Here is a 26047-nt window from a genome sequence, read left to right as displayed (position 1 = left end):
GATAGGTTATATGGAACTCCCCCCTCTTTATTTTTAACAATTGTGATTCAATTCGCAAAATTTTAACTCTTAACTTCTCATCCACAACGACGAAATAACTAACGATAGGGAGATACCTAGAGTTTTCCGAAGATGCCATCCTAAAAACCAGAGAGCCCTACCTAAAGGTGGCAAGCAAAGGTACCAATCAACGAAAATGAATCAAAACTAAACTGATGCTCATCTCGACGGGGGACGGGGGAGGAGGCTGATCACGCACAAACAATGGCGAGACAGGGACATTGCAATGTACAAGCATATATATCATCGCTTGTATAACTGCGAGTGTTCTACATGGCAACAGGAGCCGGGTGTTTGGGGCATAGGGCGATAAAGATGGTTAACTAGGCCAATTATTAAGCAAGGCCAAGGGTGTCTAATTGGGGGGGGGGGGGGGGGGGATTAAGCGGGGGAGTGGGTGCTTAACCGGGAGCGATTAAGTGTGGGAGTGGGATGCTTAAGGAGGGTGATTAAGACGGTGCCGAATGAGAGCGATTAGATAGGGGAGAGCGTGCCTAATCGGGGGGATTAAGCAATAGAGAAGGGTGCCTAATCGGGCTGATTAGGCAATAGAGGAGGGTGCCTAATCGGGGTGATTAGGCAATGGAGGAGGGTGCCTAATCGGGGTGATTAGGCAATGGAGGAGGGTGCCTAATCGGGGTGATTAGGCAATGGAGGAGGGTGCCTAATCGGGGTGATTAGGCAATAGAGGAGGGTGCCTAATCGGGGTGATTAAGCAATAGAGGAGGGTGCCTAATCGGGTTGATTAAGAAATAGAGGAGGGTGCCTAATCGGGGTGATTAAGAACTAGAGGAGTGATTAAGCAATAGAGGAGGGTGATTAGCAAAGAAAGAAGGAAGTAAAATGGATATGGGGCGTGTGAGATGTGGGCCGTCGGATGGAGGGGTGGGGATCGGACGGCTGTCGTTCATCTCAGGACTTTCCCTTTGACACAGTGGCGTGCTCTGAGAGAGAGAGAGAGAAGAAGAAGAAGAAGAAGAAGGTCTGTGTCTGCAGAGAGAAGCAGCCATGGCGATTCTCTGAGCTCTCGCGATTTCCTCTTCTTCTTCTTCTTCTTCTTCTTCTTCTTCTTCCTGCTTCCTTCTTTCAAGTGGAGGTATTAGGTTACCTCCTGCAGAAATTGAACCAACACTTCGCCCCCCTCCCTCTTCTAGCATCGTCTCCGCCAGAAGTCGGTCTCCTTCCTCACCAGAGATCATATACCTGCTACTACCTGCCATGTGAGGTCCGTATACCTGCCTTTCCTCCCTTGTTTTCTGTTTCTTCCAATTTCTCCACTTTGCCCCCCCCCCCCCCCCCCTGCCTTTCTGTTTGATGCCGAAGATTTCCTGCCTTTGCTAAATTCCTCGTATCTGTTGATGCTGAAGATTCCATACCTCGTGAAATCTCTCCATGTTAGGCGTCTACGAAAATCCCTCTACCTTCACCTCTCTGTTTTAGTTGAAGATTTTCCTGTCTTTGCGAACATTCCCTATTTTCTCATCTCTTTGTTGACGTTTTGAAGATATCCTGTGTTTTTGCAAAGGTCCTCCAACTTCTCCTCTCTCTCTCTCTCTCTCTCTCTCTTTTGATATTGATTTTGTCCTGTGTTTGGAAACGTTCTTAATTCTCTACTCTTCCTGTTGATGTTGAATTGATTTTCTGCCTTTCACAAATTTCCTCTGTTCTTGTTGAAGAAATTCCTGCCTTTTCCTCTTTTCTGTTGACGTTGAAGAAAATTCTTTATCACGAGCTTTCTCACTCTATTGATGTTGAGTTCATTCTTTTTTGTTCCGGTTTGAAATTTTAGGATTTCCTAAATTGATGTAACGTGAAGAACCACAGTGGAATTACCCACTTTTTGAAACATCAAAATTTGAGTTTTAATTTTCTATCCAGGAATTTAGAGGATTTGGTCCATGAAGCTTCATCACAGACATGGTGCACAGAAGCCTTGCCTCTTTGGCTTTGTTAAGCTTGCCAAACAGAGGGATTTGTTCTTAATCTGGAAACTATAAGACTTACTCAGCAGGTAAAGTTATCACGTGTATCACAAAATCTGCTTTTTATGCTATTTTACATGGATTCTTAAGCATTTCCTAGAATTCGAATCTGTCGTTAGCTATGAAGATGGATTTTTTGTTTGTTTCTGCGGAAATTAGCTTGATGGCCACTTTTATTGAAGTATTAAAGTTGGCCGTGTCTCGACCTCATCAACCTGGCAATGATTCTGTCAGTAAAGTTTCATTGTACAGGCTATGGTGCAGGAAAACTTTGCCTGTTTGACATTTTGAAGCTTGTGAAGCAGATGTAGTTTCCGTATAAAGCATTGAATCTTGAGAGTAGTAAAACCAAGTCAGTATTATTGGGTAAATTATATCGTGTATTCCTGTTGGTCAGCTAGGTTTTCCCAAAATTTGTATCTATTAGCAAATCTTTAGTTTTTTTAAAGAATTAATAGTGTTCAACATACATTGTTAGGATTTCCTGTAGTTTCTCTCTGTTGGTAGCCACGAGCCATGAGAAAACTGTCTTGCTTGCTCATGTTAAAACTGCTCTGGTCTAGTGAATTTGTCAAGCAGAAATACATCTATATGTGGATCATAATCTTGAGATTGGAAGGCTTAATAATGTGGCGAATTGCTGTTTTACCAATCATATTGGTTGCTTTAAAGTCTGCATGGTGTTTCACATGGAATTTTAGAACTCCAGCAATTTCTATCTGTTATTCACTATGAAGAAATGACACCGTGAATAAAGACAATGCAGATGCTGTATTGGGGTCATATTAAATAGTTTTCATGTGAAGGTTGTGGTAATATGTTTTCTCTCGATTGAGATAGCTGAACAAGTTCTTAAGCCTTTCTGTGCATAAAATGTGGAAACCTAAGTGAAGTATGGTAGAGAGCCTGTAAATACTTTAGCTGAATGACAATTCTCAGTATTTCCTGTTTCTAAATATGGTGTGAGGGTTATTTCAAAATGGTTGAACTTTAGGTGGTTGTTAGTTCTTAACCTTCTTGATAATGACTGACTGATCAGTGTTGTCATTGAATATAATTGATCGTAAGACTCCCTAATTGTAGATATATAGTTTACAGAAGCAAAGTTGTTGGTATAGCATAACCATGAACACGGTGTAACTGTTATAGAATTCAGATCACACTTCTAAATTGTGGACACATAATCCACAAAGGATATTAGTTAATGCCATTCACATCTTTCATGTTGCATACCATGAGAAATGGGATTCACATCTTTTTCATTCCTTTAGAGTCTTTGGGCATTAAGAAGTGTTGTTTTCCACATAGGAAAACTGTTGGAAAAGGCACTTGAACTATGAATAAATTCAACAGACTTAATGCATTGTATTTGTATGAACTACTATATCATTTGATTTAGTTTTGCTTGTGTTTTTCACTGTAAACATGGTGAGTTCAAGGATACCATAATAAGCAGTATTAAAAGATATAGTTCTCCCCAAGACACAAAAGCTTATTCAGAAAGATCATCCTTTTGAAATATTAGCTAAACAATATTGATTATGAGGAATTTCTGAATAAGTCTCTAGTGGAGGCTTATGTGCATTGAATATTCTCGTAGATTGTAGATGCTCTACAACCAACGGTGTGCTTTGACCAGACTAGCCTTATCTTTGGTGGTTTTGAATTCTTAATTGATGCATCTTATTTTTCTATCAGGTTAGAGGGCCTTGGGTTTTTGGTGGAACAAATTTGATTTAAATTTGGAGACTCCAGAAATTTCTCTGCATTTTGGATGAGGTTAAAGCATAGATCACACTGGTTTATAACAATAGAACTTCAGAAGATGCAGTGTCATATCATACATTCATACCTCACTTTCTGGAGTTCATTAGTTTCCTTTAACTGATCGTCATTTACCTCGTTTGTCTGGCATATAAATGATAGCGCAAGCCTCTAATCGTAAGAGAGAACTATATTACAGCCATACCAGTAATATGGATCTTTCAGATGAGATGACAAGAGATATGCGAAGGAAGGTTAGGCAAAAATTGAAGGATGATTTGAACAAAGTACTTGGGCTTTCTTCTAAGCTTGAAGCTAGAGAATTGCAACTTCGGCAACAATCACGATTGACAACAGCTCATCCAAGCATAAGTGATGCACAATTCTCTGGTAATGATCTATCTTCGAGATATGCTAGTGGTAAGGAGGTGACTTCTCACTTTGACCTAAATTTAAATGGTTTTGGGCATCGTGACACTTCACTCGCTAGCCCTATTGGAGTAGAAACTCTAAACAAGAGACGAACTTCCAAAGCCAATGAGGTCAACAACAAACCCAAAGCCATTGCAGCAAAAGATGATTTGCCTCCTTCGCGACGATCTAACACTTTCCCTAACAGTTGGAATAGCCAAGATGCTGGGAAAATTCAGGGAAATTCTGCGCAGGATCCATCGATATTGCTAAATAAGTATATGCCACAATGCAAAGCTATACTTAAAAAGCTAATGGGACATGAAGATGGGTGGATTTTCAATGAGCCCGTTGATGCAGTAAAACTTAGCCTTTCAGATTATCATTCAGTAATCAAGAAACCCATGGATCTTGGAACTGTAAAAACCAGATTGGATAAGAAACAATATAAATCACTTACAGAGTTTGCAGATGATATAAGGTTGACATTTAATAATGCTATGACGTATAATCCTCAAGGAAATGATGTTCACCAATCTGCAGCTGTCTTGTTGTCAATATTCAAAAAAGAATGGGATGTTCTGAAGGAAAAGTGGGAGAAGAACAATGTGGGAAAAGTAAATGGAGTTGATGGATCAGCTAAGCTGCTTGATGTCGCTCTCCCTAATTCTAAAGTAGATGATGCTTCAAAGAAGAATGTTTTAGGTAGCAAAAACTATACACAAGAAAAGTCTAAAGGCTCAGTTGGTAAAGCTGATGTTATACCAGGGAAGGCCAAAGCTACTTCAGCAAAGACAAAGGCTCCAACAAAGGCTCAAGGTTTGACCAAAACCAAAAGTATAGTCAAACCAGAAGCTCCAGGAAAATCAAAAGTTATGACTAAGTCTGGAGGCCAAGCTAAGTCCAAAGCTTCAGATAAACCAAAAACTGTGGCAAGTGATGGAACTCAAGGCAAAGCTAAAGTCCTTTCAGAACCTATTAAAGGTTCAGAAAAGATGAAAATGCCAGAGAAGCCCAAGATATCAACTACAGATGCACAAGCTAATCCACCCAAAAAGCCTATGACGTATGAGGAGAAAGTTGAGTTACAAACAACTCTGGGACAACTTCCACAACAAATGCTAGAAGAACTTATAATTTTGATGAAGGAAAGGAATATGAACATGAGCCAGGAAGATGATGAAATAGAGATAGATTTGGATTCATTTGATGATGAAACCCTATGGGAGTTGGATCGGCGCGCCAAGGCATCTCTCAATAACATCCATATCGAACATGAGAGTCCAAAACAGGTTTGTATTTGTCTTCAAGTTTTGGAATTGAACATAATGATTTAGTTTGGTCTTCTGAAGTTTCTCTGCTTTCTTCTGTTACAGCCCATTGAAGATGATCGACTTGATCAAGCAAATAAGAAACAGAAAGGTAATGATTGGATAACTTTCTGAAAACATGTACAACTGCATTCTCTGTGAACTTATTATTATAGCTTATTTTGTGGCAGTGCTTGAGTCTGCTCCGCTCGGAATGGACAAGGAGAGAAGTGCTATGTCAGGCAACAAATCAAGCAGTGAGTCATCTAGTGGTGAGTATAGAGTACAGATATGGAAGTATTTGTTTTCGTAAACAAGGAAAAAATTGACTGGAATTCAATGAGTGAGCATTTTTGTTCTCATTACTGTTTTGGTGAGACTTCTATCCAAAATTATAATAAGTAGGGAGAAAAGGTAAAGTAACAGACAATGCAATTGCAAACCATAATTTAAAAAGGGCAAAAAGGTGAAAAGGAAACGTAACTATAGGCAGAATAGATAAAAGATTAAAATAGATTATGCTTTGTCAACACCAGATTTGTGTGTACACAGATCCTCTAAAAAATGAACCATTTAGGCAAGAAATCTCACCAGAAAATAAGGTAAGACAAAAAAGGTTATTTGATGAGCTTCACGATGAACTATCTTGTGCGTAACTATGTTTTTATTTTTGTAAAACAGGTTCAGATTCCGGGAGCTCCTCTTCTACTGATAGTGACAGATAGATCTTTTCACAAGACAAGTGGGTTACATTTTATTGTAGTTTGGGAGTGCAATGTGGTTGCACGCTATTGTTACTCTTCAAAAATCACTGAAGTTTTTCGGGCACTAATTTTAGTTAGTACTAGCACAGCAGTCGGTGATAGCACTGGTTCTGTCAAGTAATGCTTCTATCATGGGAACCATTTGCTGCATGGGCCTTGGTGAACTTGTTGTATTTTACTCTAGCACAAATTGGTTTTAGATGACTCGCTGTATATTACTAATTTCAGAAAGTTTTATTATCAAGGCTTGTAGGGTTCCAGAAGTGTTGCCCAAATCTTACTTGTAGCACAAATATTGTTTACATCATTGGCTGTATTTTACATCACCAATCTCAAACACTCTTACAATCAAGGCTTTTGTAGGGCTCGAGATTTTTACATAAAAAAAATCTGGTTGCTGAAGTCTAATTCTTTTAAAACCCAACAAGAACTTATATCAGAATACTCAAAAGAGTTGGGGATATTTCAGTTTTCTTTCCCTCTGGAATGTGCTGGTGAAATTTCACATCGCTTCTACACAATGACAAAAACTTAGTTTGCATCTACTCTTCGTGTGTTTTATGTGGTATCTAAAGAAACTATAACTGCCAATTGAAATATCTCAAGTAAGACTAATAATTTTCTTTACCCTCCAATACCTTCTTCCATTGTGAGATTTATTTCCTTTGAGCCGTTGGGGATAACTTGTTACCTTCATTGTCGCACTACATCGACTTGGCAATATAGCCATGTAGTGGTAAGTTGCTATATATGTTATGGCGGGTGATTCTTACGCTTGACATCCATCTGCCCTATGTTGCAATAGCATTTTAAGCAAATTGTTTCAGAGAAGTTTCCCATAACGGAGAAGGCATTCTATTCTAGCACATGGATATTGTCATAGTGCATATAAATGTTGCTGATACTCTCCGAGCTTGTTACAGATTAGATAGAAGCTGAAGATCACTTGACCTTGTGATGCAGAGATTATAGAAGTGATGAGCCTGACATTCTATTCTATTATGATTGGGGAGGGGGGAACTGTTTTTAAAGAAATGGAGGCACGATCATCTTTGGAATTAGGTTTTTACACTGAGATGATTTAAAGACGCAGAGATGTTGGGGAATTAGGTTTTTACACTGATGATTTGAAGGTACAGAGCGTCATTGGGGTTTTCCGAGATTCTACAGAATAAAACACCACTTAACGACTATTGCTACATCCTAATAATGTGTGTTCTTTTCCATCCAAATACCTCATCTGAAGAAACAAAAGCATTGCTCCAGAGCATCTGAACCAAGAGAAATTTCAATTAAAATGCTCTTCTGAACCGCGTGTACTTCAATTATAATCTCTTACTGTATCAGCAAAATTGCTTTCATCCAAATTCTTCTTGTAGTTTTGGATCAATTATCACCAGGCACAATTTCACATTTTCTATGATTCCTCCAATTAATACATCTCAAATATTCTAACTAGATCCTCACATTTCCTATTGTTAAATCAAAAGCCAAAAATTAAACTTTTGTCATTCCAATCAAATCTTTGCTTAGATCCAATCAAATCAGCTGATGTGATTATTCACTTTTAATTCAAATAAAAAACCTAAATTCGTTTTCCGCAATAAATCCTCCAAATTATTCTATATCTCAAAAATGTTTGATCAAATATGTACATAATTGGGTTTAGTATTCTCCCATTAATTTCTCTCTAACTGGACGAACCAAACCCTAAACCCTCTCACTCTCTCGCAGATAATTGAGCAAATGAGATATACACAGGATGTGACATTAGAAACGATCAAATCGCAAAACTAGGAGCGGATGAAATATTAAAATCAAATTTAGATGCCATGAACAATATCGTCATGATCGCCATCAACAATATCATCATCATCTCCCATGAACATGAAGCAGTTCATGAGAAGAAATACATTATTAACAACATTCTCATAGATCATCAAGTTCTAAGGTCCTATGGTAAGACAAACGTCTGGAATAAGAGGAATCATGCCATGGAAACAGATCAACAAGTAAAAAGCAGGAAAAGAAGTGGAAAAGTACAACACGGATGACAGATTTTCCGGGCAAGAAAGAACAGAGGTTTAGAATTAGTGACCATGCCCATGCCCATGCCCATGCCCACCATGACCATGATGATGGCCACCATGCCCATGTCCACCATGACCATGATGATGGCCACCATGGAGGAATGGAAGACATGGTAGACACAAACAGCTCAAGAGGCCTTGAACCAGTGATGCAGCACAGTTGAAAGGGCAGCACAGAAGATCGATTAATGGGTTACCCCCATGAAGGTGATGAGGAGGAGGAGGAGGAGACATAATTCTGATGATGACCCAAAACACCTAGTCTTTCGTCCTGCTTAGAAGAAGAAGAAGAAGAAGAAGAAGAAGGGATTATATGCTACAAATGAGATTATTGAATGGGCATTTGAGATCAGATGGAAGAGAGGAGTGAGTTACAGAGGATGTCTTCCCCTTCTCTAAGTCAAGAGTTGTGTGCCTGCCCTGCCCTGCCCTGCCCTGTCTGTCTGTCTGTCTGTCAAGAGTTGTGTATGTGTATGTGTATGTGTATGTATATTTATATGTATGTATGTATGTATGTATGTATGTGTATGTGTATGTATATGTATATGTATATGTATATATGTAATACATATACGTATATGTATAGGTATGTATGCATGTATATGTATATGTATGTATGTGTATGTATGTATGTATGTATGTATGTATGTATGTGTATATGTATATGTATATGTATATGTATATGTATATGTATATGTATATGTATATGTATATGTATATGTATATGTATATGTATATGTATATGTATATGTATGGTATATGTATGTATGTATGTATGTAATACATATACCTATATGTATAGGTATACTTATATGTATATGTATGTGTGTATATGTATATGTATATGCATAGTACGTAATATACTCGAATGCATGGGAAAACATTCGTTTTCACACGAATGCAAAAGAATGCGTATATTATCATAAATCATGCAATACAAAAGTATGGTATCGAACAGGGGTGTTTACCATACGCGAATGATTGAGGCATTCGCGAATGGATACGATGTATGTATGGATAACGAGACTCTTTAATCACGTTTTATTTTCACTCACTTCTTTTCATTTATTTTGGTTTGTTTGCCAAGACAAAAAGAGAACAAACATACTAAAGATGTAATCTTTTTAGTTTGGTCTTAATAGGCCATTTTCGCCTCTTAAAAGACAATTTAGTATATCTTCTCTCTCGATGAATGGGTAAATATCCCATTTTGTTTGTTATAAACCAATTGTCTCATGGGCCAATTTTGGCCTTAGAAGACATTAATATATCTTTCTTTCTCGATCTTAAGTCTATCTAAGTTAAGTGTCCATTGTAGGCTTCTCTTAAGCCAAATTTGGTCTTAGAAGATGTTAATATTTCTTTCTTTCTTTCTAACTCTTGTGAAAGCTTATTATCTAAGTGTCAATTGTAGGCTTCTCTTGAGCCAAATTTGGTCTTAGAAGACGTTAATATATCTTCCTTTCTAACTCTTGTGTCATTGATGAGCTTGTTTGGAGGGGGGAGAGAGGGTCGTGTTGCACGTCTTCCTTTTTCCAATACTTTATCAATTCAAAAAGACATGAAATATGTCAAACTTCTGTCTGTAGCTACCCACTCTACAACTAAGACATTCGGTGGAATCATGTGATCCATGACTTTATAAGAGCATCTCGTGACCTATGATTTTTCCCAATTTCACATTCTATACCACTTCTGCTCAATGCCCATCATTTATTAGATTAAATTTTACCAACAATTTTATTTAGTAATAGGTTTGTCTTGTTGAATATTTTAAAAAAAGCTTCATTTTTTTCAAGGTTGGTGAAGGAGCCGGAAAGTGTTGAAATTTTTATGTTACTCGTTTTTTTAACTCACAATGGATCCTCATTGTTGCATACAAATAAAACAAGAACTTTTTTTATGATCAATGTGCTTTATTGAAAGCCATGAAATGGGTAAAACTCTACTTATCTGTTGCAACAAGCAAGCTAGAATATTGAACAATAACCCTCCTTTCTAGGTGAATATCTAACAAGTGGTTTTCTGGTTTCGTAAGTCAACACAAGAACACTTGAGTTTTGACCATGAAGCTATGTTCACCTTGATAGTATTATTTCTATGGGAAAAACACCTTGTTTTTTTGCTGACTCCTGGGTACCCTTATGTTATAAAATATGACCACGTTTTGGCCCCTCTTGTTCATGGTCCTAGATGAAGTGATGGTTATCATTCATAAGTTTTGCTTTGCTTTTTGCCATGAAGATTTGTTCTTGTGACTAAACACTCCAATTACTTGTGTTTTCCTAATTGTTAAATAATATAAATTTCATGCACAAGCCAAAAATTTTATGAAGATTGTGTTGTTTAACAACTCGCTTTAAATGTTTGGCCAACCACCACCACAGAAAGAAGAAAAGTTTGTTAAATCCAATAAGCAAATTATCAAAATGGGTTGGTCAACAAAAATCAAGCATCCACTCAATAATTCATCTAGATGAATCGACAAAGATGATCCTAATTATAAGCAATTTAATGCAATAAGGGATCATACAAAAACTAATTCAAAAACTCCACAATCATATGAAGGTAACCCCTCGATGACCAATCCCCTCTATGCCATCATTCAACGCACTTGGCTTTTCTAAATTACAAAGATACACATAAATATCTTGTAAACATAAGAGCATTTTCACAATTATACAAGTAGGGCTAGATTGAAGATTTCCCCTTATTTTTCATTGACATAATGAAAGTTTTCTTTTCTTTTCATCTATGATTGTAAGAAACTTGCTTTAGTGAAATCTATGGAAAAATGTTGGAAGAACACACACCATCTAGAGGCAATGATGTTGAATTCAATTGCACGTTAATGTGTAAAGTATCAAAATCAACAAATGGTGAATTCTAATTATAGGTGTCATAGGAATGCCATATTCACACATAATTATAAGGGGAATTGGAGACATACTTTCACTAATTGAGCTTATTCCAAGAATTGTGCAATGTTCTTTTGCTTGACGACTTACGAAATAGAGATACCAATTTCATACTCATAGGAACCACCATAATGAGTCTATACAAATTCTCGTTTTTGTTGATTGAGATGTGTTGTAGTTTTGTAATTAAAGACTTGGCTATAGTTGGTTGAGGAATGAATTCATATACACAATGATGGCATCATCTTAAGGCCTTATATACATGTACAATGTTGATCAAGAGTCGGTCAATAATTTTGTGGTTAAAAGATTTACCAATGGTCGGGTAAGGGATCAATTTCGACCCACAAACAATCACCATAGTGACGAGGATATATTAATCTCCATGAGGAGCCAATATGACCCATGGAACCCCCCTTAAATCGGCATGTGTTAGATTGCTTGGCCATGTGTATGGAGAAAGTGGCAAAGCTCTTCTTAATGATATTTATATAATGGAGCTTTCCGCACTTTGCCATGGAAAAGCATAAGGAGAAGCCCAATCGGCATCAAAAACACCTTGAAGTTGAGAAACAAGAGCTTCATCATATGCACCAAAGCTCACACCTGAAGTTGTATAAAAGTAATCCCAAACTAGATTGCTAGTCCCTATATGCACCCTTACATCACTTACACAATACTTTGCATGGAGAACCCTCGTATAGCTTGGATAAATGTTGTCTACTTTTGATCCATTTACCACTTTTGGCCCTGTTTGGTTAAATCCAGGGACTTTGAAATATTTTATTTCTACTTTTCCTCTGCATTTGTTGTACTTGGATGAGTTACAAAGTGTATTGGTGTAACTTAGTGCATCCAAATACTGGTTTGTCCCATCAAGATTGTGTGCCCAATAGGCTACCAATATCTTCACTTTCACATTTTTTGTAAAGACCACCTGAAATGTTTTGAGCAGACTGTGGTAAATGGTAGTAGTTCTTATTGGAGAGGAAACAGAAACAAAATTTAAGAGTAGAGATTGAAAAACTTTTAAGGTTAGCAGAATATATGTATGATTAGAGAAAATGGTCTCATATCAATGACGACTTTATATTATAGTAGAATGTTCATGATGCTAGTTTATTTGTTCTTAGTATTAGCAACTTAGTCACGTAAATATGCCAGTTATTGATTAAGACTTCACCATTGCATGTGTCTTAAATTTCTTTACCTTGGAGATAGCAGTAGAGATAGCTGACCAATAGATCGTCGCATCAGCATATTGCGACTGGCCAAGCCAATCCATCGTACTTATCCGAACAGTGCCGTTTAAGGTTGCAGAAAGGATAGTTCCTACCCATCCTTGTTCATCAGTTTGATGATCTTGGAAGGAAACCTACATTCACATATAATGATCTTATAAATACAACCTCATTATGCTACCTCCATATTTCCATCTTTTGTGATGTATCTTCAGAAGCATATGTCTGTATACAACACAATGGATACATGACTTTTCAGGACATGAAGAGATAGAAAGCATAATGCATTGTTAGGAGAAAACCTCTGGGGGTGAAAAGGAAAGATACACGTTGCTAGTTGATTGTGACACATTCTTTTTCTTCCCAGGGGTAGCAAGGTCCACAGGTATCACATATGGATTGAACCTTGGAGGGTAGCCAATATCATTGGTTTCCTGAGCTTTATTTGGAAGAGGAGATCTACAAAATAACCACCAACAAAAGAGTATCTAGGCGATGTGTAAAACATAATTTATAAGAAATACACACACACAACACAACACACAAAGTTCACTTAATTTATCTCAATTATAAATGACATCCATCCCTAAACAAATACAAAGTTCACTTCCAAACTCATCAAACACCGTGAAAAAAACATTCCATTACTGAGATGTTGTCACATGTCTAGAATCAAGAATATCCCACATTGTTGCCATTTTTTCAACCAGATGACAAATTTATGTTTTCAATATTTTGCCTTGCGTTGGTGTTTTCTAAAAATGATGTTGAAAACTTCTCACAATATGGATTGCAGAGACACTATTACTTTGACGTTCTTTATATTTGGACATCTGAGTTTGATATAAGTTACATACTATAAAGCATGTTAGCCTATCCAAGCTTGCAAATAAACTTAAAGACCTATATTAATGGGGTTTGTTTATCCAAATTCATTACCAAATAAAGAGAAAACTATTTGAAAACTTGCCAGTATCTAGTAAATATCCAAAATTTTAGGGGTGTCTGGTAAATATCCCAAAAAAAACAACTGGGTAAGGGTTCATACTTGCAGCGTGATTCTGGTGACAAAAATTGAGACCAGCAAGGCACCGGACGAGATAGCTGAAATTGCTCATCCCAAACTTGTTTTATATATTGTGAAGCATTTAAGGATGACAGAGTCCATAAATTCTCAAAATACCCCTCCACTATCTTTGCTACAGTTGGGCAGTTCTTCATATAGATACCTAGCTCTTTCACCTGTATAATCACACATTTATGTGCTAAAGCACAACGTGAGAGTGTTGCCTTTATATGTCCATTAGAAACTGTAATTACAAACAAATCATTTTCACCTTATGCTTTATAGCCTTAAGGTCGTAGTTCAACCATCTCAAGCAATGGGTATAATGGTGTATATATGGTAAAGAAACGTTCGTATTTTGACTTTCAGATCATTTCAAAATATTCAATTTCCAGAATTGTGCCTTTGAACAATGAGAAAAACAGCTCTCTCATGTAAACTTTTATGCTTGGGAGTTAACTAACAAACTTCTCCCATACAAAAAAATGGCTTTATAAATTCTCACTTTTTCCATGATTATGCCGTTAAGAAACAAATTCCTAAATTCAGATGCATGTATAAGGCTTGCCATTACCAACCTGTGTCAGAGATTTCCAGTCATTATTTGCAGATCCTATGTAAAGATCCTTTCGGTCAGCAATCCACACTTTTGCATGCACTATGCCAGAACCCCAAAACTGATCCAAATGTAACGTCACATTCTTTAAGTTAGGACGTGATGCAGCTAAAGCTTCTGATTCTTCATCATAATCAGGAAAAAGGCCTGAATGTTGAATGATCCTGTCATGATCATGGCCAGTACATAACCTTTTAAATGTAAGCGCACTTCGTGTATTCTACAGAGACACAATTCTTGATGCATTATCACAATATTCATACATCATTCGCACATATACACTAATTACCTCATGTTAATACCTCTTGTTGCAGCTGCATCCAGTGATTGATAAACTTCTTGGCCAATAGATGCACCAAATCTCTCCATGTCTTCACTAGAATACCCATAATCCCCTGAAAGAGGGTTGTTTGGCTGGGCCAGAAACTGCCAATATTGTACAAGTAAATCCAGGTTTTGAGTGGCATTTCCAGCAATCCATTGGAACACATCGCCTTTTAATCAATGACAGATGTATTAGCTGCATGAAACACATGTATATGTTGTATAAAATTATATGTCTGTGTATGTATATGCCTATGGGTATGTGTATATCTGTATGCATATGCGTATGGGTATGGGTATGGGAGGTGTACATGTACATGTATGTTTTGTATGCATATGCATATTATGTGTATGTGAATGCGTGTGTATGTATCTGCCTATGTGTATGGCTATGTGTATACACATAATTTTTTGTGCATGTACACATGCATATTAGGAAATAAATGGATATTTCAGAGCAATACTAAAACTCCAAAATATAAAATTTATTCCAAATCCAAGTCATTAGCATGGAATGTTTTCCAGAAAATTTCAACCCAAATAATGTCAAGAACCCCAGAGTATGAACATTTGAGCAACCATTATAATGGAATTTCTCTGTATGAACTAAGAAAATATTTAAATTAATCCATGAAACCCTATTTCTCTGTATGAACTAAGAAATTTTTTTAATTAATCCATGAAACCCTATTTCTCTGTATGAACTAAGAAAAAATTTAAATTAATTCATGAAACCCTCTCTTGTGGACCAAGTAAAAATAATGCTGTGCACCTATGTATGTGTATGATTGTAATGGTGTACCTGTGGACAGAATTCCAGGATGTATGGGCAGGTGATGAAGATCAGTGGGGATGGATTGAACCAACCAAGCAGAGCACTCTGGGTCTGCATCTGATTCTGCCCATTGCTCAGAGGAGGCGTTAACGCTAATCTGAAGATGAAGACATATGACCGTAAAAGAACAGAACAAGTATAGAAAGACCAAGAAAGAGGCCATACAATTCAACACCATTCTTCTGCTTCTTCTTGAAGAGGATGGAAGCAGATCAATGAGAGAAAAAGAGAGAGAGGGAGAGAAAGCAAAAAAGCAAATATGGTGGAGAAGAGCAATGATCTAGCAGGCAGGAGAACATGATCTCATGAATGATACATCTCATCTCCATTTCATTTCATTTCATCTCCATTTCATTTCATTTCATCTGATCTGAGCTCAATCTCATCTGATCTCCATTTCATTTCATTTCATCTGATCTGAGCTCAATCTCATCTGATCTCCATTTCATTTCATCTCATCTCATCTAAGCTCATCTTATCTCCATTGAATTTCAATCTCCATTGCATCTCGTCTCATCTCATCTCATCTCCTTTGCATCAAATCGAATTGAGTCGAATCGAATCACAAGAAAGCGAGGCACAAGATGATCTAAAACCCGTGCCGACCAATTCGCCTGAGTCATTTGAATATCCCCAATGCTAAGGAGGAGCCGTAGCGCCCTCACCTTCAAATCAATTGTCCTGACTCATGCTCTCTCTCTCTCTTTTTATCGTAATTAGCTTACCTTAGTGGTAAGTTGATAACACTATAAGCATTGTGTCTTGGGTTCGAAACCCAATTTTCTCACCTCTCTATTATATATACTTCATATATATCTCTATTTCACTAGATGCCACTGTGGAATGTAGGGGTTGAACCCATGACCACCTAGTCTCCATTGGGCAACCTTACCAACTGAGCTACATCCATCTAGGCACCCTCTCTCTCTCTCTCTCTCTCTCTCTCTCTCTCTCGACCACTTTTGGGCAACCATCCTATTCTCGACTTACGGTGTTGTTGGCTTGGCCTTTCAAACATGCAGTATTTGTTTTCAACTAAGTGCCCAACAAAAAAAAAAACCAAAGTAGTGTTTGCTAGCTTTGCCTTACAGCAATGTTATATAATGTTTCAAACCCGTAAACGAAGTAGTGTTTTGCTAGCTTTGCCATAAGGCAACTTTGTAACTTATAACGTGTCAATCCCGTAAAACAATGTAATGTTTGCTAGCTTTTCCTTAAAGGCAATGTTATAATGTTTGCTAGCTTCTGTAAATTAATTTGCAAGTAAATAATTTGTTAGATCGAATTGATGGAAGTCTGATACACTATGTAATGTATAGAGTCTATGGTTCAACATTCTGCTTTACAATGTAATATCTTCTTTGAAAGGGAATTGTTATTGTTTTCACTCTTTTTTGCCTTTAGGTTATGGAGAAACAAAAGTGAGAATACCAATACTAAAAAGTTAAACTAGCAAGTTGAAACATCTTCGTAGCTGAAGGGAGAGAGGGCAAACATGCTTTACCATTCATGGTGGGCTAACGTTGGGCTTTTAATACACAAGGATTTGACAAAACCATGGCACATCGACTCCGAAAATTGTTATCCCTCAAAATGGGGCTCTATAGTTCTTGTGCAGAGCAAGCAAAACATGTTTGATGTGCCAAGGAAGGCCATTGAGGGCCGGAGCATCATATACAATGATGACATAGGAAACCCCCCGACTGCCCACTAGTAGAAGGTACCTTCTAGGACTAAAACATCACATAGAAGACTCACGGGGGGAACCCCTGCTACCCATTAGAAGGTACCTTCTAAGACCGAAGCATTGAAATCAGCCTTATCTATAATTCTTGCGTGGAGCAAGCAGAACATGTCTATTGTGCGAAGAAAGGCCATCAAGGGCTGAAAAGCATCATATACAAATGACAATGCAGGAAACCTCCAAGCTACTGACTAGAAGGTACCTTCTAGGATGGAAGCATTGTATAGAAGAGTCACTAGCCGGGGGGGGAAATCCCCGCTACCCATTAGAAGAAGGTATTGTCAAGTACCGAAGCATTGTATAGAAGAGCCACTACCCGGGGAGGGGATCCCCGCTACCCATTAGAAGAAGGCATTGTCAAATACCGAAGCATCGTATAAAGAGCCACTACCCGGGGGGAAATCCCCGCTACTCATTAGAAGGTACCTTCAAGTACCGAAGCATCATATAGAAGAGCCACTACCCAGATAACAACCCCCCCCCCCCCCCCCCTTGGGTAATCAGTAGGAGTAGGTGCCTTTTTTCGGGTTTCCGGTAAAGAACCTCGGAAGGTGAACATTATTTGTTTTGAGACACTAGTGTGAACACTCCTCCCCCCCCCCCCCCAAACAAAGGAGTTCCAAACAGAGGAGTTCAGATCAGATCAGAACAGGGCAGGGTAGAGCAGAGAGAGAGAGAGAGAGAAGTGGATAGTATGTATGTACATATATGAATCATGATGATATGAGAGAGAGAGAAGTGGAGTATGTATGCATATGATGATATGGTCCACTTGTCAAACTTTGGATAGAATTGAGGGGACATAGAGACAGAGAAGAGAGAGAGACACACACACACACAGAGAAACCATGGCCAATTCTTTTGCTCTGTTTTCTAGTGTTGAAGTCTTATCCTCCTCCTCCTCCTCCTCCCCCTCAACATCTTCCTCGTTGAGCCCTTACTCTGTTTTCAGTGTAACTAAATCTCCTCTCACCTCTACTTCATTCCCATCTGTCTCTGGACGACGACGACAACACCTCCTCCGGATAAGCTGCGTTGGATGGGTATGTTTCTCTACTTCTCATTCAATTCGAGGAATTAAAATAAAAAAGCGATGGTTTTCATTTGTGCAGTTCATTTTTCTATCCCATAAGTTACTACATTGATGTTTTTGCTGTTGTTCTTTCTCTTTGATGCTCTGATGGTTTTCTTATAGGAGAATTCCTATATTTCTTCCTCTTCTTCTTCTTCTTTTAGACCTGTTTTTCTCTTCCTTTTTTTTTATGGTTTCTCATATGGGTGAATGTGTGGATCTGTTTTTCTTCTTTTGCAGTTTTTTTATCTCTTCCATTTTGTATAGTTTCTCATATGGGATAATATAGATGTTTTTCTTCTTTTTACAGGTGTTTTTAACCTCCATTTTTAATGGGTTTTTCGAATGGGCAGATATAGATTTTTTTCTTCTTTTAAAGTTGGTTGCTTCTTCCATTTTTGGATGGTTTCCAAGCTAGTTCATTCGTGTATCTTTAGTGTTCGTTTGTTTTTTTCCATTTTTGATGGGTTTCATGGAAGGCCATATTTTTACACTTAATCTGTCCTTTGTTGTTTGATAGTTTTCAAGGGAGAATATATAGGTCGTTCGTCTTTTACAAAAAAAATTCTCTTTCATTTGGCTTTTATGTGAGATAGAATCCTTCTCTTCCTTTCTTTTTTGAAGATATATAGATCCTTAATTAGTTTCTTCTTCTTTTTCTACGTCTATTATACTTTTCTTGCCTTTCTTGTTCATTATATTTCTCTATCATGAAGTTTGATCATTAAACACCCAAATTCTACCAATGTTCTTTTGTTTCAGTTTTGGAAGATTTTCATGCAAGGCAGGTGAACCCTTGTAGATAATTTTTTAATGTCTTCATTTTTTTAATGCCTATGCATCATATTCTTCAATTAAATTATTTGTTTCATTTTTTGTGTTTTTTCTTCTTTTTATCTTTATCTATTCTTTCATTTCGATGGGTTTCATGGAATATAAATATTTTAATTTTCTTTTCCACCTCGACAATTATTTGCTCTTTCACGTTTGATGGGTTTAATGGAATATAGAATCTTCTAGCTGTTTTTTACTTTTCCAGTTGTTTTTTCTGTTAATGGGAGATAGATCCTTGCAGATGATTTTCTGCAGTATCCACTGGTCTTATAGACTTACACATACATACTTACGGACATAATGTCTTTCAGGTATATTACATAATATTTGTGATATTCTTGTTCTGTGTAGAGCTACATATAAAGTTGTACCGGTTTAGATAAGGGCAACGTTGCTGGTTTTTATGTATTTCACAGAATTTTAGTTTTACGTAGAGAAACATATGAATTTTCACCTGATTCAGATAAGGACAAAGTTGCTAGTTTTATATGTTTCACGAAAATTTAGTTTTACATAGAGAAACTTATGAATTTATATCTGATTTAGATAAGGGCAAAGATATTGGTTTTTGTGTAAATATACTTGATGAAAATCTTTAGGTAATTGCAATGACACTGGTTTTATGCATATAAGTTTTGCAAGATTCTATCTAGAGACAACCAAATTTTGCCACTATAGGTAAATGTATTTGTGTTTATGTATCTAAAGTTTCACAGAAATCTAGTTTTATGCAGAGAAACATATGAATGTTTATCCTGTTTATAGAAGGGCAAAGCTACTAGTTTTAATGTATAAACATTTCATGAACTTTTAAATTTTATTGATAAACAGCTACAATTTTTAAGGATTTTTATGTAAGGACAGATTCTGGAATGCTGGTTTTTCATGCTGTTTTATAAATCCAGAAGAGGGATAATTGGTTCCTGGGAATATTTCAATTATCTTTCCTTACTCCTCTTTTAAATACCGAGGGGTTCATAACAAGGACTTAGGATGTTCTGTTCTTTTGTCAGGATCCTGAAGGAATACTTGCCCCTCCAACAGGTGGCCATATTGCTAGAAGAACTTTTCAAAAATCTTTAGAGAAAGATAAGGACGCAAGGGAAGCATATGAGAGGCAATTGAAGTTAGAGAAAGAAAAACGAAGAGCTGCCCGGGAAGTGAGTCCCTTCAGATACCTATTCTCAATTTGCAAGTCTACATACATATCTCTGTCTCTGTATATTCTACATTTGTGTATATTCATGTAAACATAGGTCATTTTACAGTTGTATTTTGAATGAGCATAACAATCAGGAATGAAAAAGAGCTGTTTTCAAGAGTTGCAGAACTAAAACTATCTGTTCCATAACTCATTATTGTCATGATTTTGTTCCACATCATGCACAGTTATGAAATAAGATTTGTTTCATACTTATCTTCGGGTTCCAAACTAATAAACTAAAAAGGCTGAGATAGTCTATTTACACTGTAGCTAGCATGTGTAGAAGACATAGTTTATAGCTGCATAAGACTGTAGGCAGTTGAACTTCTCAAGCATGATGTGCGGTGTGCACCATGTAAACACAATACAATATTTTTAGTTTCTTACAAAACAATAGATAATTACAATGAAAGAAACTTGAACCAAGTTATAGGTTCACTTTTTAATACTTTTATAAGTTTCTATTCCGTAACAATGAAATTTCCTGGCTCAAATTTAATGGAATCAACATTTTGCAGTGTCTCTGGTTCCATTACATGTTTTAATATAGCATTTGATCAATGGGCAAAATATTTCATTATGGAAAAGCTACACTGCTGAATTAATGAAATTAGTCCGCAACAAAAGGAAAATATTTTTAAAGAGTGGTGATGCAAAGAATTAAAATCATAAGTGAAATTACCTCCCTCATGAACTTTAAGATTTTAGCTTCATTAATTTTTGCAAATAAATAAAATATGTGCATGCATACATGCACACACATATCCATGTATATATATATGTGATTGTATACATATATACATGGATACATTCGTGCATGTATGCATATGTGATTATATATGTAGATACATACATGCATCCATTCATCCATTGCATGCATGCATGCATACTTACATGCATTCATGCATCGACAGGCATGGATATGCATATTTATATATGTATGAGAATGCACTGTTTCCATTCATTTTCATAGGTACAAATATATTGTTAAAAATGTTGAGAATTGACTAGATAGGCATATAGAGTTACACTCACAGAGATGTGTATTTGTCAATACAGATTTTCTGTTAAACATGAGAGTAGCTCACAATGGTAATCCACACGTGCGCTCACATCTTAGATGGGATCTGGATAGTCAACTATAGAGCTAGTTGACATGGATAATGAATACAACAGCTGTGTAAAGAGAGTGGATATTTATATTTTGTTTGTGGTCTTATTATCACATTAAATGTGCAAGTCAGTTGATATCGTGGGGATGTTCCCCTTTTTCCAACCAAATTATTTCATATGACCTACTTATCTTAAAGTGCTAGATAGTACCTATCTTAAACTCAATGGCACATACTTCAAGACTAAGTACATCTTAACCTGCCAACAAAGAATCTAGTCAACCTGACTAGTCAATCCTGTTACTCTTCTTCCCTCTTTCCTAAATACCTTCCGTCCTACTCATCTGCGGTTTCCCACATTGACATCTCATCAACAACTCATATGGTTGGGTTGCACAATAGCTACTCATTTGGGGTGCTATCACAAAATGTGCACTCTAAGAGTACATGTGGGGATAAACTGACAACTTGGGGTTGATAATTGATTATATCTAACATGTATGTCTCATTATGTACCAACACATTTATTCCAGCCAACTGTATACACTGACATGCATAGATAAATGCATATTACACACTCATACATATATACATATACACTTGAATATGCTTAAATATATACCTATGTTGATACTGTTTGTTCCAGCAAATCTTTTTGTTTGAAGTGGTATGTTCTACCTACTAGCAAGTGAAATTTGGTTTTCTTTTGTCAAATTCTGGCAAACAGGCACGGGTGGTTCCTGAAACAAATGCAGACTTGGTTAATTTCTTGCTAGATACAGAGGCACAAGATATTGAATTTGAAGTTGCACGATGTCGACCTCGGTAACAACTTTTTGTTCTTATATAGCATGTTTGTTATATATATATGTGCTCATTTAATTGAATTCTGTTAATATGTTTGAGGATAGAGCATATATAAGAGAAAATAGGACATGGAGATTTTTTTTGTAGTGGATTATCTTTGGAATTTACCTTTCACTTGCATTGTGAACATACGTGCCAGCTATGCCTAGGATAGATATATCATATTAGCAATGATGAAGAGTTTCAAGTATATATTTATTCAGGGAAAATACCAAAATGCCCCAAATGTTGCTGATATTTACTAGAACTCTCCACAGTTTTCAAAATTTGACCAGAACACCGCACTGGTCATTAAAAACTGATGTCTCTGCAGATTGGTCATTAAAAAAATTACCATTGCCGGGGGTGGGGGGGATACTCTGGTAAATTTTGAAAACTTAGGGGAGTGGCCAAAACTTTTGTGGTATTTGGTGTTTCTTTCATTATTTATGACAAATGTCTCAGATTTGCACCTGGTCCGGGCTAGTTGTTCTACCATCTTATTTTAGCCTTGTATCAAGCTCCTAGAATCTTGCAGTATACCGATAACAAGATTCTTTAGTATCTTTTTATCTTATTTACTTTTTTATTATTTAGTAGCATTATTTTGATTTCTTCTTCTCAAAGACGAGACAACACTGCAGATATAATCTCTTTTTTTGTCTTATAGGCCATTTTGGCCTCTTAAAAGACATTAATATATCGTTCTTTCTTTAGAGCTTGCAAGTAGATATCTGCCTAACTTTGTTAATCAGAAAATACTCATATGTGGGGTTACAACTTGTATTGAAAGTGAGTGGGATTATGGACACAAATACTGTGAAGGCTAATGAGATTATTAGACATCTAACAGGTAGTTAAATCAAATTGAGTCCTAAATTATTTCTTCTTGGTTCCAGATTAAACGATGAATTTTTCTCATTTCTTCAAAGGGAGATTGGTTCAGCCCGTTTCTCCATAAACCGTACACCGGTAACCATTGTTTATTGTATTCTCAAATTGTTGAAAGAACTATCTTTTTATTATGTCTGTTGCTCGTAGGACGTCGAGGATAAATTGGTAGAGCTCGAGGCATTAAACAAAGTTTTGCAAGAAGGAATTGGTATGCTTAACTTTCTGAAATATTTTTATTTTCAATGTACAAGGCTTCTGTAAATGGTAAATGTTATTCACCCATTAGAGGATTGTTTTAAATGTGAGTCATCATCATTCAAAAGAACATTTTTCTTAAAACTTTGATGTGGAACTTTTAAAAGGTCATGTTCAAATTCTCCATGATAAAAGAATGGAAAAGCCTCTCCCTCAATTGTATTTGTGTACCACTTGGCACAAATAAAGGCTCATTTTGATTTCCATCTTTCGCATGACTTCATCTCAATGGAAATGCTACCACGAAATGCAGCAAATGTAGGGTTCAGTGTTATGTAAACCTTCTATATCATGGGCTTTCTAATTAAAAACCCTTGATATTTTTTCTTGCCAAAAAAACCCCCTTGATATCTGTAAATTGTCAAGAATTAAACTAAGTAGCTTATGTTTACTATTTCCATAGTGTCACCCCCAAAGAAGAGCCATGTGCATTTCTGTTGTTACTTCTTCTGATTGTCTAACCCTCTTATGCAACAGAGGCATATGACAAGATGACAATAGATATACTAGGAGCAAGAGAGAGATTGGCGAGGCTTCTCGCATCGAAGGATAAAAAAGCAACAGTGGGTAACTAGGTGCTCTTCTTTTGCGGAATTTAAATCGTCTCTTTGCTGACCCCTTCCTTTTTCAGCTGCTAGAAATGGTAGAGAAAAATGAGGTTGACCGTTCTCTTTTAGCCCTGCTGGATGAGAACATCGCGGCTGCAAACTCGCAAGGGCAGGTGTGCAAATTTGTTCACAGTGATGTTATCAATATATAAACAGAATTCTCACACACAACTATGTATGTATGCATGCATTCCTGTATGTAATGTATTTATGCATGCATTCAGGTATGTAATGTATGTATGCATGCATTCAGGTATGTATTGTATGTCTTTACATATATCATTATATGTGTGTATGTGTGTATGTGTGGATGTATGTGAACAAGCTAATGGCGGAAGATGCCACTTGATCCACATCTTTGAAGAGTAACTTGTAAAGAAATGAAATGCAGGATCAAGCATCACAATTCATGGAGAAAATTCGTGGCGCCGTGCTCAAATACATCACCGTGTAGATCTCGTCATTTAAATTGTCTGAAAGAAAGTCCAACCTTGTAGGGTATGATATGTGATTTATTACGATGCTTACCTGAGCCTTAACATCCATTTTCTATCCTATGTATGCTCGCAAAAGCTCTGACATATAGGTTTTTGCTAGCATGTGCATCTATTATTCTCTATTCAAGAAACACCTCTCTGAATGCATTAATGGCATCGCCAAAATTTTCCGTGAAACAAAGCCATCGACCTTACACTCGAGGACATTGTACGCATGATTTAATTTAATGCTATGAAGTGCTGCTCCAAACGCTAACGTCTTCTGGTCACATATTTTTCGAGGTAATGTTGTAGTTTGTATCGAGTATTTTCCTTCTAATCAATTAACAAACACTTCAGTTTTAGTTTTGTATGGCTTCTTCAAAAAAATTATCGATGTTATGTATCATGCATATGTACTTTCTTGTTAAAATCAATCAACATATATATATATATATCAATATGCACCAATGCGAGGAGATTTGTCTTGTTGCTAGGGCATTCAATATTTAGTGTTTTTTATACAAGTTAGAAGATTATTTTCTTATAGTTGAGCCACACCAATTTTTTTGTGATTAGTGTCATAGATGCATCATCACAACTTGTATGTTTATTTGCACTATTTACTTGATTATTGATGCATTACTAGTAGAGTGATCTTATGATTAAGATATACTATAATTATCATGATAATTATTGGTTTGAAAACCATCATAATATTTTGCTGTTTAGCAAAAGAATTAGTTGATACCTCTTGCCTAAACATTAAACTACATTATGACCACTTCCAAATAATAACACTTTTTACTACACAAAACAAGCTACACTCTCTAGCAATTGATATGTAGTCATATTTGTCAAATTTCTTGGGGCATTATTTATATTGGGGGGAGTTTTTATGCATATTGAAAGTAGCTCTACTGAGTACTAATGCATATCTAGCTCATTGATTGATCATTTCAAGGCCAAAAGACTTCCATCTACCTCATTCAAAAAAGGTTCCTATAGCTTATGAAGCACGAAATGTTGTAGCTCCAAACACAAAGAACAACTTACAAGTCTTTATATTGTGTGAGAAAACATGTTATGTAGGATAACTATGGTTGAAGAGAGACCTGTATTAAATATTGAGTTTGTCCAAATTTATTTTCTTTTTGTGCATCTTCATGAAAAAAGATATGGGAGTTGGCACTTGTTTTAGACCAATGAATGTAAACAAGAGTAGAATATCACTCTCAATAGAATGGGAGGAGGCAAGAAAAACTTTGTTAACTTTGTAAGTATTCACCAACATTGGTTCAATACATTTGTATGCGGTTTCCTTGATGATTTGATCTTCATTGAAATTGGTAACCATGTCATCCTTACTCATTTGGGATTGTTGGATTATCTATTTACGAATGTCTTGATGATGCAAGGATTCCAATTACAATTGATGATATGGGAGATCACACTTAAAAATAGGATTACTTTAGTGGTAGATTTTGTAGATGATGCAAGGAATCCAATTATAATTGATGATATGGGAGATCACACTTCAAAACATGACAACTTTAGTGGTAGATTTTATATATGACAACGAAATAATGAAGATGAAATTGAGAGCAAAGATTAAAAATTT

General features: G+C 36.5%; 3 protein-coding genes across 4 annotated transcripts; 2 read left to right on the top strand and 1 right to left on the bottom strand.

The window, feature by feature from the left end:
- The first annotated feature begins 1057 nt into the window (after positions 1-1057).
- LOC147860854 (transcription factor GTE4-like) lies at positions 1058-6495 on the top strand. Its single transcript, XM_087323460.1, has 6 exons — positions 1058-1285; positions 1939-2071; positions 3741-5509; positions 5594-5639; positions 5719-5799; positions 6209-6495. The coding sequence occupies exons 3-6, from the start codon at positions 3962-3964 to the stop codon at positions 6250-6252; spliced, it is 1719 nt and encodes a 572-aa protein (XP_087179586.1). The 5' UTR covers positions 1058-1285; positions 1939-2071; positions 3741-3961; the 3' UTR covers positions 6253-6495.
- Positions 6496-11387: 4892 nt separating this feature from the next.
- Positions 11388-15600, bottom strand: LOC147860853 (uncharacterized). 2 transcript variants are annotated; one of them, XM_087323708.1, is made up of 7 exons: positions 15349-15600; positions 14512-14716; positions 14185-14386; positions 13589-13782; positions 12843-12999; positions 12510-12674; positions 11388-12236 (listed from the first exon to the last, which is right to left on the bottom strand). In XM_087323708.1, exons 1-7 carry the CDS (start codon positions 15557-15559, stop codon positions 11787-11789), a joined length of 1584 nt encoding a protein of 527 aa, XP_087179834.1. In that variant the 5' UTR covers positions 15560-15600; the 3' UTR covers positions 11388-11786. The 2 variants fall into 2 exon arrangements, with proteins under 2 accessions (XP_087179834.1, XP_087179835.1); XM_087323709.1 differs by having other exon boundaries at positions 14512-14648.
- Positions 15601-17861: 2261 nt separating this feature from the next.
- On the top strand, positions 17862-24795 carry LOC147860852 (dimethylallyl, adenosine tRNA methylthiotransferase). The gene is made up of 8 exons (XM_087323914.1): positions 17862-18168; positions 20045-20191; positions 22075-22172; positions 23093-23165; positions 23235-23295; positions 23820-23905; positions 23974-24063; positions 24342-24795. The coding sequence occupies exons 1-8, from the start codon at positions 17974-17976 to the stop codon at positions 24402-24404; spliced, it is 813 nt and encodes a 270-aa protein (XP_087180040.1). The 5' UTR covers positions 17862-17973; the 3' UTR covers positions 24405-24795.
- The last annotated feature ends 1252 nt before the right edge of the window (positions 24796-26047 follow it).

The sequence above is a fragment of the Azolla caroliniana genome, unplaced genomic scaffold (assembly GCF_043228905.1).
Source record: "Azolla caroliniana isolate FFs.n. ecotype wild unplaced genomic scaffold, voAzoCaro1.0.p SCAF_8, whole genome shotgun sequence".
Classification (NCBI taxonomy): Eukaryota; Viridiplantae; Streptophyta; class Polypodiopsida; order Salviniales; family Salviniaceae; genus Azolla; species Azolla caroliniana.
The sequence above is the reverse complement of the archived record's forward strand: the minus strand, read 5'-3'. Positions and strand labels throughout refer to the sequence as shown.

Bases quoted from the DNA above. Each gene is read 5' to 3' on its own strand.
- LOC147860852 (XM_087323914.1), top strand. From the start codon at position 17,974: ATGGCCAATTCTTTTGCTCTGTTTTCTAGTGTTGAAGTCTTATCCTCC. The intron at 18,169-20,044 runs GTATGTTTCTCT...TTCTTTTGTCAG, and splicing joins GGATAAGCTGCGTTGGATGG to GATCCTGAAGGAATACTTGC. The intron at 23,906-23,973 runs GTGGGTAACTAG...TTCCTTTTTCAG, and splicing joins CGAAGGATAAAAAAGCAACA to CTGCTAGAAATGGTAGAGAA.
- LOC147860853 (XM_087323708.1), bottom strand. From the start codon at position 15,559: ATGGTGTTGAATTGTATGGCCTCTTTCTTGGTCTTTCTATACTTGTTC. The intron at 14,717-15,348 runs GTACACCATTAC...ATTGATTAAAAG, and splicing joins TCCTGGAATTCTGTCCACAG to GCGATGTGTTCCAATGGATT. The intron at 14,387-14,511 runs GTAATTAGTGTA...TGATCATGACAG, and splicing joins ACAAGAGGTATTAACATGAG to GATCATTCAACATTCAGGCC.
- LOC147860854 (XM_087323460.1), top strand. From the start codon at position 3,962: ATGATAGCGCAAGCCTCTAATCGTAAGAGAGAACTATATTACAGCCAT. The intron at 5,640-5,718 runs GTAATGATTGGA...ATTTTGTGGCAG, and splicing joins AGCAAATAAGAAACAGAAAG to TGCTTGAGTCTGCTCCGCTC. The intron at 5,800-6,208 runs GTGAGTATAGAG...TTTGTAAAACAG, and splicing joins AAGCAGTGAGTCATCTAGTG to GTTCAGATTCCGGGAGCTCC.